At 47.2% G+C, this 11,239-nt stretch overlaps 1 protein-coding gene across 2 annotated transcripts; it reads left to right on the top strand.

The window, feature by feature from the left end:
• Nucleotides 1-22: 22 nt before the first annotated feature.
• Nucleotides 23-9,351, top strand: enkur (enkurin, TRPC channel interacting protein). Of its 2 annotated transcripts, none has more exons than XM_088646093.1 (5): nucleotides 23-163; nucleotides 5,023-5,168; nucleotides 5,560-5,810; nucleotides 7,483-7,629; nucleotides 9,049-9,351. In XM_088646093.1, the coding sequence occupies exons 1-5, from the start codon at nucleotides 87-89 to the stop codon at nucleotides 9,220-9,222; spliced, it is 795 nt and encodes a 264-aa protein (XP_088502219.1). In that variant the 5' UTR covers nucleotides 23-86; the 3' UTR covers nucleotides 9,223-9,351. The 2 variants fall into 2 exon arrangements, with proteins under 2 accessions (XP_088502219.1, XP_088502218.1); XM_088646092.1 differs by having other exon boundaries at nucleotides 5,557-5,810.
• The last annotated feature ends 1,888 nt before the right edge of the window (nucleotides 9,352-11,239 follow it).

Below are 11,239 nucleotides of genomic sequence, written 5' to 3'. Positions count from 1 at the left end.
CGCTGCTGATTCCTGGATGCTGAGCGGCGTCGCGCGTTTGCTTTGCATGTGTGTAGGGCTTTGCCGATTTATTATTTTTTTAAAGCATGTCTGATGCATATCCTGCGGAAAGCATTTATAACCTTCTTCCACGGGAGGAGGTTGACATCCAGAAGCCGCCGAGGTAAGTTTGAGCCAGGCGCGGCCGGACAGGAGCTGTCCTGAGCTGTAAATCAGTGAAGGACCCGCGGCAGCTTCCAGGAATAACTCCGCCATCGGTCGTGTCCTGGGCACACGCCCGCCCCTCTGGATTGATCTTGGCACTTGCGTGTGTAGATATCTGCCAGTCGCTCGCAGAGCCTCGGCCACCTGTGTGCGAGTACAGTACCTCTCCGTCAAGACCATACCTCAGGGTGCAGCACCTCATGATCAGACAGGTGCGTTCATAAAAAGTTACTGAAGTCCCCCGGGCCTCAGCAGGAAGTGTACTGACACTCCTGATCCAGAGCAACAGCACAGCAGTTTGTTCAGATAACTTTCCCTTGTAGAGCTTCTAAAACTAATTCGGATCCAGACTTGTCTCTTCCACAGTACCAGATATGTCTCTTCAGGTGTCTCTGCCCCCAGTGTTTCCTTACAGCTCCCTGTTTACAGTTCCTGGCAGAAATAGTGGGTTTTCTTGCTCTGTTTTCACAGTTTCTCTCTTTAAACTCTCAGTCATGCCGGCTTGGAGTAGCGACTAATAAGTTGTGTACATGACCTACACCACACGTTGGAAGCAAAGATTAACTACAGAGATAATTCATGTGAAAGAAAAGTGGAAAAGTCATGACGTGGCTGGGTCTCTGTGCGATTACAGTGGTTCTCTTGAGTTCAGAATCAACACTTGTGAAAATGGCCTTCTCTTCAGCCGAGGCTGCTGGATTGAAAGAATCCGAAAGGGAATTTCCTCGAAATGTCACTTCTTCGTCTCCTTAGGAACCTCATCAAGTGTTTCAGTTTGCAGCAGATCCCTCCTGGCTCAGCTGCAGGAGGAGTGAAATGGAGTTTCTGTGGGTGCGCTCAGTCGAGGAGCTGGCGAGGCAGTTGTGCTGGTTGCCACCCCCTTTCTGGTTCAGATACAGGCGTATCGCTGTTCCTCGCAGTGTTTTCACTTTGCCGCTTTGAGTTGTTTTGCAGAAGAGATTCTTGGGCAGGTTGGCGTTGCAGATGAAGAGGTTGTTCTCATTTAACACACCTCATTAATTATAGGATAGGTGGACTGATTGATAGACTGTATAACAGATCCCTGCGTTTGGTAGCTTAATTTTTAACGTTTTAAACACAATACAAAAAAGAATGTACAAGATGTTAATTTCTTTGTAATCGCTCCTTCTAAACAACTGGAACCCAACTTTTGCTGGAACACAAATTCTCAATATCTGATTGTAGTACTCCAGGAAACCCTAAGCTGACCATCACTATCAGTAACACCCTTTTATATCAAACAAAACACTAATTAACCACATTCTAAACCAATAATCATATTTTCTTATTATTATTATTAGCCAATTCATGAAACAGGCGAGTGTTCAACAGTCACTATATTACACAAGTTATGTGGATATATAGGCCTTCTGGCGACCTCTAGTGGCCGTGGCCCTCATTACAGTCTTTCTATGGGATAATCTGCCAGAGCTGCTTCATTGATTCACCGATTGGGTTGACTGATTAGTTGATTGGTGGATGGGTGGATAGGTTGGGTGATTGGTAGCTTGAAGGAGGACTACATTTGTGGCTCACAAGTAATGTTCATTTTGACCAGCACACACTCCCTGTGCTTATGGATGGTTGTGAAAGCATGGGCACCTGGAAGAATGATTCAGGAACCGCAGGAGGCTGGAAAAGTGTGTGCTGGGAATAATAACCCAGCTGCATAATAAAAACTCTGAATAATACAGATTCAGAGTGTACAGAAGATTGTTGACATCGAAGCATTGTGGGAAGAGTCGTGACATGGTAAAGGGGTGGACAACAGGTCAGCACCGCACCAAGGAACTGGACTGAGCTGTAGTGGACCGGACTGGACTGAGCTGTAGTGGGCCGGACTGGACTGGACTGAGCTGTAGTGGACAGAGCCAGTGTAGACTGGACCTGGGGCAGAGGGGGGTGGGAAGAGAATAAATCAGAGACACCCGGCCATCTTCATGCAGGCAGCTTGTTAATGAGTCCTGAGCTGTTAGTTCTGCCATCACAAGGACACTCCCACCCCTCATAACGAGTTTCTGAGCCCTGGACAGGAGGGACCATACAAGGACAGTGAGAGGGACACAGGAGCAGGACTGTACAAGGACAGTGAGAGGGACTCACAGGAGCGGGACTGTACAAGGACAGTGAGAGGGACTCACAGGAGCAGGACTGTACAAGGACAGTGAGAGGGACTCACAGGAGCGGGACTGTACAAGGACAGTGAGAGGGACTCACAGGAGCAGGACTGTACAAGGACAGTGAGAGGGACTCACAGGAGCGGGACTGTACAAGGACAGTGAGAGGGACTCACAGGAGCAGGACTGTACAAGGACAGTGAGAGGGACTCACAGGAGCAGGACTGTACAAGGACAGTGAGAGGGACTCACAGGAGCGGGACTGTACAAGGACAGTGAGAGGGACTCACGGGAGCGGGACTGTACAAGGACAGTGAGAGGGACTCACAGGAGCAGGACTGTACAAGGACAGTGAGAGGGACTCACAGGAGCAGGACTGTACAAGGACAGTGAGAGGGACTCACAGGAGCAGGACTGTACAAGGACAGTGAGAGGGACTCACGGGAGCAGGACTGTACAAGGACAGTGAGAGGGACTCACGGGAGCGGGACTGTACAAGGACAGTGAGAGGGACTCACAGGAGCAGGACTGTACAAGGACAGTGAGAGGGACTCACGGGAGCGGGACTGTACAAGGACAGTGAGAGGGACACAGGAGCAGGACTGTACAAGGAGAGTGAGAGGGACTCACAGGAGCGGGACTGTACAAGGACAGTGAGAGGGACTCACAGGAGCAGGACTGTACAAGGACAGTGAGAGGGACTCACGGGAGCGGGACTGTACAAGGACAGTGAGAGGGACACAGGAGCGGGACTGTACAAGGACAGTGAGAGGGACACAGGAGCAGGACTGTACAAGGACAGTGAGAGGGACTCACAGGAGCGGGACTGTACAAGGACAGTGAGAGGGACTCACGGGAGCAGGACTGTACAAGGACAGTGAGAGGGACTCACAGGAGCAGGACTGTACAAGGACAGTGAGAGGGACTCACAGGAGCAGGACTGTACAAGGACAGTGAGAGGGACTCACAGGAGCGGGACTGTACAAGGACAGTGAGAGGGACTCACAGGAGCGGGACTGTACAAGGACAGTGAGAGGGACTCACGGGAGCGGGACTGTACAAGGACAGTGAGAGGGACTCACAGGAGCGGGACTGTACAAGGACAGTGAGAGGGACTCACGGGAGCGGGACTGTACAAGGACAGTGAGAGGGACTCACAGGAGCAGGACTGTACAAGGACAGTGAGAGGGACTCACAGGAGCGGGACTGTACAAGGACAGTGAGAGGGACACAGGAGCAGGACTGTACAAGGACAGTGAGAGGGACTCACAGGAGCGGGACTGTACAAGGACAGTGAGAGGGACTCACAGGAGCGGGACTGTACAAGGACAGTGAGAGGGACTCACGGGAGCGGGACTGTACAAGGACAGTGAGAGGGTCACAGGAGCAGGACTGTACAAGGACAGTGAGAGGGACTCACAGGAGCGGGACTGTACAAGGACAGTGAGAGGGACTCACAGGAGCGGGACTGTACAAGGACAGTGAGAGGGACTCACAGGAGCAGGACTGTACAAGGACAGTGAGAGGGACTCACAGGAGCAGGACCGTACAAGGACAGTGAGAGGGACTCACAGGAGCGGGACTGTACAAGGACAGTGAGAGGGACTCACAGGAGCGGGACTGTAAAAGGACAGTGAGAGGGACTCACAGGAGCGGGACCGTACAAGGACAGTGAGAGGGACTCACAGGAGCGGGACTGTACAAGGACAGTGAGAGGGACTCACAGGAGCGGGACTGTACAAGGACAGTGAGAGGGACTCACAGGAGCGGGACCGTACAAGGACAGTGAGAGGGACTCACAGGAGCGGGACTGTACAAGGACAGTGAGAGGGACTCACAGGAGCAGGACTTGCTCGCCTGCGCCACGGCCCCCGAGCACCGGAACACTGCCGCCACGGCCCCGTCAGTCATCCCATCCTGGTCCTGCCGTGTTTCCCAGTTGCCCTTCTCCAGTCTCTCCCGGATTTTACCATCTGCATAGCGCCTGCACACGCACTACAAGGGAGTCTGAACCGGCTCCCGTTACAGGCTCAGCACCAGCACACACCTCGACACGCTGTCCCTTGAACTGTGTGGAGCAGCGTGTCCTTTTATCCTTACTGATTTGCACCTGACCCACTTTTTGTGCTTGAAGATTTTGGTTAGAGAGGGAAACAGACATTAAAAACTCTGACCACTTCATGCAAACTGGCTACTGGCTTCAACAACACGGCTGGGTAGCTTCTCTCCTACTCCTACAGCTCTTTGGGTAATGAAGTGCCTCCTAAAATATCAGCCTAACATTCCTGTGTTGTGATTTTTTTAATCATCTGGCCCAGGGATGCCACAAAACATTGTCAGTATTAAATGCTTTTAATAATAATAATAAAAAAACAAATATGATCCTATTCAGTTAGCTGGGATATAGATTTCAGTGTGTTCATCTGTTCTTTGTAACCTCCTTAAATTCAAGACCTTGGGTGAAATATGGGAATTATTTCATAATGTTTTACACTACTGGTACCTGAGGTCAGGTAACACTGGTGCATTTAAATACATTGGTTTGAAATAAATATTAATTTAGTTATTGAACTATTTAATTGCATATCACTCCACAGTACTGTGCGTGTCAAGATAAATGGGATGAATGCTTTTGTTATGTATCATTTATTTGGGATGGGTGTCGTCTTTTTTTTCACAGATACACATCAAAATTCAGAGAGCGAGTGAAGAAGGATGCTCAGAAGGACAAAGCAGCCAACAGAACCATGGGTCCAGCAAAAGTAGAAGTCCCATCGCCAGAGAACTACCTGCTGAAACACTCAAAGGAGCCCAGACTTCCCGACAGTAAGCCCTTACTTGTGTAGAGAGAGTGAAGGGACTGAAAGCAGAGCAGTGTGGCTGTTCTGCTGCATTAGATAAGTTAGCATGGACACCACCACATGCTTATTTCTGGAAATGTCCAGTCTGCCCAGCTTCACAACAGTACTGCGCTTGCCGGAGTGGTGCACGGAGTAGATTCAGTACATCAGTATCTGTTGACCTCTTTATGGAAAGCACTGGCTGCAGATATATTGTAGTTAACCTTTACTCCAAATCACATCCAGACTTCGTTGTCTCCATGTCATCAAAACCAATTTGTTTGCATTGCTATGCTAATGTGATTTGTGTGCTAAATGCAAAATGTATGAATACTGTTACTGAGAACTTTCTGAAACTTTCTTGTGGGAACAAGAAGGTGATGTTCTTGATTTTGCAGAGAAACCATTCACTCACAAGGATGATGAAAGGAAAAAACCCAGAGTACCTGCCAAGACTGACCACCCGGTTATGGGCATTCAGACCAAGAAAAACTTCATCACTGCCAATGCCATTGAAAACATTATGGCAGTGCCAAAGAAGCCCCAGCCCACCTATGTTGACACCAGGAGAGGAGATAAGCAACCTTTGGAAACTTCAGGCCTGGTGCCAAAGTTTGTGAAGAAAAAGGTATGTCCTGAGGAAATGTCCAGGACGCCTGTGCCGGATGAAGCAGGCCTCTGAGCGACCAGACCCTGGGTGGGGCCTTGAGCAAGATGCTTCACTCAGACTGCTCCAGTAAATGTCCTGCTGTACAGGGCATTGTTGCCAATATGAATTTGTTCTCAGTAACCTTGCTGAAAAATTCGTTTAAAAATAATTTCACAAAGAGTTGTGATGGTCACTTCAATTCAAAATATTTTTTTCATCCCCAGTTTAACCTGATGTAGTTGAAGTGGGACATGTATATATCTCACTTATCCAGCATCACAATGTCACCACTTCAGCACATTGTGAGAGGTGTTGATGGGGTCTGTTAATTTAGCCTCAAACAAAAGTCACACTAAGATGCCACAAAGCTGACTTGCTTTAGCAGTCCCAGTGATTTAACACTACATAATAACAAAAGGAACAACGCCCACAAACAGGACAAAGCAGACTAATGTCTGCTGCATATCAAAGGACAGAACCTAGAGCAAGACAGAGCGGGACAAGAAGGAATTACATATCAAAGAACAGGACAAGCACTCAGATCGTGAAACAAACTTCTTTCTGAGTGTATATAAGAGCTGGGAAACCCTTGCAGTCTGTCTGTTCTGTGGGGCAGACCCAGCGCACGTTGTGTACTTATTGAGCTCAATAAAACTGAATCTGCACAAGACCGTCCTGCTCCTCTGGTGAAGAATCTCCCACAACATAGTGATGATATCCTGGCTTCTGTCCACAAAGAGATGGTTGAAAAGATGCTGGATGAGATCTTTGTATCAGTTTACAAGCAAGATGTAGCTCCTCTCATTTGTAGCCTTCCTCAGGTTTCCTGTAGACTTGTCTTCACTTTTGAGCACTGAGGCAACTGTCCAGTAGGTGGTGCTGAAAGCACATGTAGAGATGTAACAAGAACTGTGAGGATGTCGGACCGAATTTTATTTGTGCACTGTGACATGACCTGTGACGGTCTTATCTGTTAGTTGAATTGTATTTCTCAGAAGTGCTGGAGTTCTTATTTTAAGTCGCACAACGTGAGCAATAAGGGAAAGGGAAGCTCGGGTGAGATCCCAGAATACCTCCTGTCTTTGCCCTACTCATTTGGCTCAGCTGGCCTGGTCAGCAGGTGCTGCAGAACTTGGCCCTGAGCTGTCAGCAGAGCCTGGGTTTGACTGCAAGGGCCAGTGCAAACCCTGGGAATGTGGACTAGAGTCCTGCTGTCAAGATCATCAGCCCGGCACATTTGTGTTTTTAATGATCATTTGCTGTATTTTTTTCGTTTTTTGAATGAACACAACATACGAAAAGTATGAAGCAAGTCTCGTTAATCTGCAAACATCATCAAACTTCAATAAAATGCAAAAACAGAACTTTTACCCTTTTCATTAAAGTTAAGATGGTTTTTCAGATTTACAGACGCGCAGTAAACAGTAAAATCAGACATTGGCTGGATTTATACGAGCAGAACACCAGCATGTTAGGTTACGTAAACAATAAGTGCGTTGAGTCTTCATTGCTTTAGTGTGTGGGAAACCCTTTCTGCAGATGTGCTGTGTGTTCCAGCTCTGCGGAGGTTCTTGTTGGTGCCTCAAAGTTCATGGCCACTCGGGCTTTCCTGAGTGGTGCAGCTGACTGACTTGGCTCCCTCCTGCTGCAGGACTATGGCCACCCCCCCGCATACCTGCTGCAGAGGAAGGAGGAGGTGAGGAGGGCCCAGGAGGAGTACGATGAGTATGTGAAGGAACGCCTGAGGCAGGGAGCAATGAAGCAGCTGTCCGAGGAGGAAAGGGAAACTGTTCTTCAGGTAAAACACTGGTTCTAGCAGCTTGTTGGGATCCATACAACCACAGAAGTATAATCTGTGGGAAGTAAGTGGTGCTATTAAGGTGGGGCTGCTGGTGCAGAATGGCCTCTGTGTGTCTCCCAGGAGGGGCTGCTGGTGCAGCATGGCCTCTGTGTGTCTCCCAGGAGGGGCTGCTGGTGCAGAATGGCCCCTGTGTGTCTCCCAGGAGGGGCTGCTGGTGCAGAATGGCCCCTGTGTGTCTCCCAGGAGGGGCTGCTGGTGCAGAATGGCCCCTGTGTGTCTCCCAGGAGGGGCTGCTGGTGCAGAATGGCCCCTGTGTGTCTCCCAGGTGGGGCTGCAAGTTAGTGGGAAAATCAGTGGGTCCCTTCTGTGGGTGCTGTGCTGTGGATTTTTTTGGGATGAAAGCTGCTATGCAAATTGAAATAATCAGTGATGCCTTCATATTGTTAATATTTGTTTCGACTTGATGTTTTAATGGATAACATTTCTTGTGTCACCGGTTCTTTTACGATATGCAAACACTTGAATATATTTACAACACAGGTTGTATATTTGAATCTTAACTTTATTCAGTAATATTTTTTAGTTTTTTTCTTGCAATTTATTGTCGTTTAAAGTGATCAAGTGGGATTTAACCTACTTCTCATTCTGTGTTCCAACAGTATGTTTCCTAAGGGCTTTTATACATTCCAGTCCTCAGTATGCCTTATTGACCATTTGTCCGTAATGCATGTGTAGTACATGGTTAAACTGTACTTCATTAAAAACAAAATGTCTCTGGTTCCAATAAGAAATGAGCCAATATTAATTAATGCGAATATGAAAGATGCATGTGAATTTCTAACTTGTTTTATTATCTAATTTGTTTTACCCTTGTGGGGTCTCCTCAGCGAGACTGAACTCGCTTTGACTTACACACTTGGAAACTAGAATTAGGAATTAGACATTTGTTTGGCCAGTTCTGTTTTCTAATCGCCGTGAGAGACCAGAGTAATGTTCATTCCCACAGCTCACAGGGACCGTGAGTATGAAGATTGATCTTAAAAAGACACCACAACCCTAAAAGTTGTTCCGTGTAAGAAAGATCACATAAATATTTAAATAGTTCAAGAAGGTGCCTATGTCAGGAACAAGTACAGGTTTATTCCCTGCTGAAAAGGAACACAATTTTTCAGCTGTGGAGCCTTCTTTGGGAGTTCTTCACACACCCAAAGAAGGCTCCACAGCCGAAACGTTGTTTCTTTTCAGCAGGGAATAAACCTGTACTTGTTCCTAAATATTAAACGGATTTGAACAGTGTGTCACACAGCTAGGCACTGGATTCTGTCACATGAAAAGTCAGATGATTGTAACTTCTGATATCTGGTGAGGCGTCAGGGGCCGCCGGTCAGTCACACTCGTGTTCTCCACGGTCTCCAGGGTCTGAAGCAGAACTGGGAGGTGCTGCACCGCCAGTACCAGGGCCTGTCCGTGGTCACCGACACCACCCCGAAGAAGAACCGCAAGGAGAGGCTGGAGCTGCAGATGAAGCAGCTGGAGGCGAACATCGAGCTGGTCGAGAAGCACAAGACGATTTACATCGCGAATCAGTGAACTCGCCGCACGCGGCGCCGGACTGGGGAGAGCTGGGAACGATTCAAATAGAAGCGAGTGCTTTAGGTGACAAGTGTTGTACTTGAGTTCCAGCTAAACATGGGTTATAAAATTTTATTCTGAAAAATACAGCTACCTTCTTTTGTTTTATTTGCCATTTTTACTCATCCAATATACACACCGGCTTTATATTATATCATGAAGTGCAACGTGAGCGAATTTCAATGGAAATGTGGTCACGGGGATCACAAGCTGTGTGCTCAGTCCCCACGCGGGCAGGTGGAGACTGGGCTCTGCCTTTAGCTGGCCGAAGTGATGCAGAGCCAGCAGAACTCGGGGTCACAGGTCACCATTCACTCACTGTGACCCGCTGAGTGCTCTGAGCTTGCAGCCCTCTCCCACCTGCAAGAACAACAGGACCTGTCAAATAAATGAGCATATTCACTTCTAACTAGCTGAGCAGACGTCGTGCCCAGTGGAATGCCAGCACTTAGGTCTTCTCCTGGCATTTTCAGCTGATGGTGAGTCCAAACTTAAATAATATGATGTGTTTCTCTGTAGTAGCAGAAAAGTTTTTTTCTGTTCCTTATTGTTTTCAATTTATTGTTAACTGCAGCAGGAAAGTGTACATCAGAGCCTGGTTTATACCCTCTAAATCAGATGTAAGCTGGCATTCCTCCTAATGATAATCCAGTGTAAATAGCGGAGTGTCAGGATTTGTCAGTAAGGCAAGTAAACAGAGGTGATCCAGCTCCTTTTCCGCTCTGAGAATCTCCTCTGGCCGTGTCTTGGAAGACACTGGGGGATCGGCTGCAACAGCACAGCTGTGTCCTGGATTCCTGGAGCCTTATCTTATCTTATCTCCTGGACATTACGCAGCGCAGAAAAGGTTTCTGTTGGTTCATTATGTTGCATGTTTCTACAAACTATTCACACTACTGTATTTATCTTTTCTCAAAGGGAATTCATAAAAATCTGTGGATGAACTCAAAAAACTTTATTAAACAAATTTGCTTAACTTCTAACTTCAAGATATTAAATTAAGTCGTGATAATTTAAAAAAAAGCAATTAATCTCAACTTTGCAATTTTGCATCAGTTGAATAGCACTGTGCTTTATGTGTTACAAAACCTTGTATTACACAAAACCCAAGGATGCTTTTATTAAGACAAACAACAAACTACCTCTCGCCAGAAATTTCCATCGAAGAGTTCTCGAAGTGCGACGTGTTACAGCCGTCAAAAACCCTCACAACCCACAGAATTGTACTCTGTTCCATAACATCTCCAAGACCCTCTAAACCATTCATTGTAACAAGTGCTCAAAATGTGTTCTACTAGAAATACAACATCAGAATTGTTTCTTTTATTCTGTGTTCAAAATGTAATAAAAAGTCTGTTATTAAAACGCAGTACATGTTTCACTGTGCCCCTATGTTTTTGAAAGGGAGGGCACCACTTATTTGCCTCTTTATTCCAAACAGTGTGCTGATCCTTGCTACACATCCTTCCCAACTGCATTCTAAAAAGGTGTAGGTCTTCCAAAGAGGTATTTAACGATTTCCAACATCTGTTCTGTTTAATTGTCATTTAATAAATCGGAGTCATCTTGCAGATGTTTGAAGAGTGTGATGTGCAGCCGTCTACTGTGGTTAGGACACACGACCACACTGCCACCCGTTGAGACGCCAAGCCAAACCAAGAGAGAAAACCATGTCCTCCTGCTGCTCGTGTAACAGCAGCTCTCTAGCGAGATGAGAACATGACCCTTGTGTTGCGGAGGCCCTGCTTGTTGAACCCGAGTCCCACCGGGGATTTGTGGGATAAACTAGAATCAACCGTGCTTTCAGGCACAGTCCCAATGAGAGCAATGGCAGAGAATACGGCAAAACCCCACCTGAAACCAGGTGCAGAGCGTCAGTCACAGATGCACAGCCTGCATGGCTTCTAACACACTGCTAGCCCGTGACTTTCACAGCAGACCCCTGTTAGCCTCCTGTAGATGCCAAACATTCATC

The sequence above is a fragment of the Lepisosteus platostomus genome, chromosome 9 (genome assembly GCF_059453375.1).
Source record: "Lepisosteus platostomus isolate fLepPlt1 chromosome 9, fLepPlt1.hap1, whole genome shotgun sequence".
In the NCBI taxonomy this organism is placed as follows: domain Eukaryota; kingdom Metazoa; phylum Chordata; class Actinopteri; order Semionotiformes; family Lepisosteidae; genus Lepisosteus; species Lepisosteus platostomus.
This window is presented reverse-complemented; position numbering and strand designations above follow the sequence as displayed.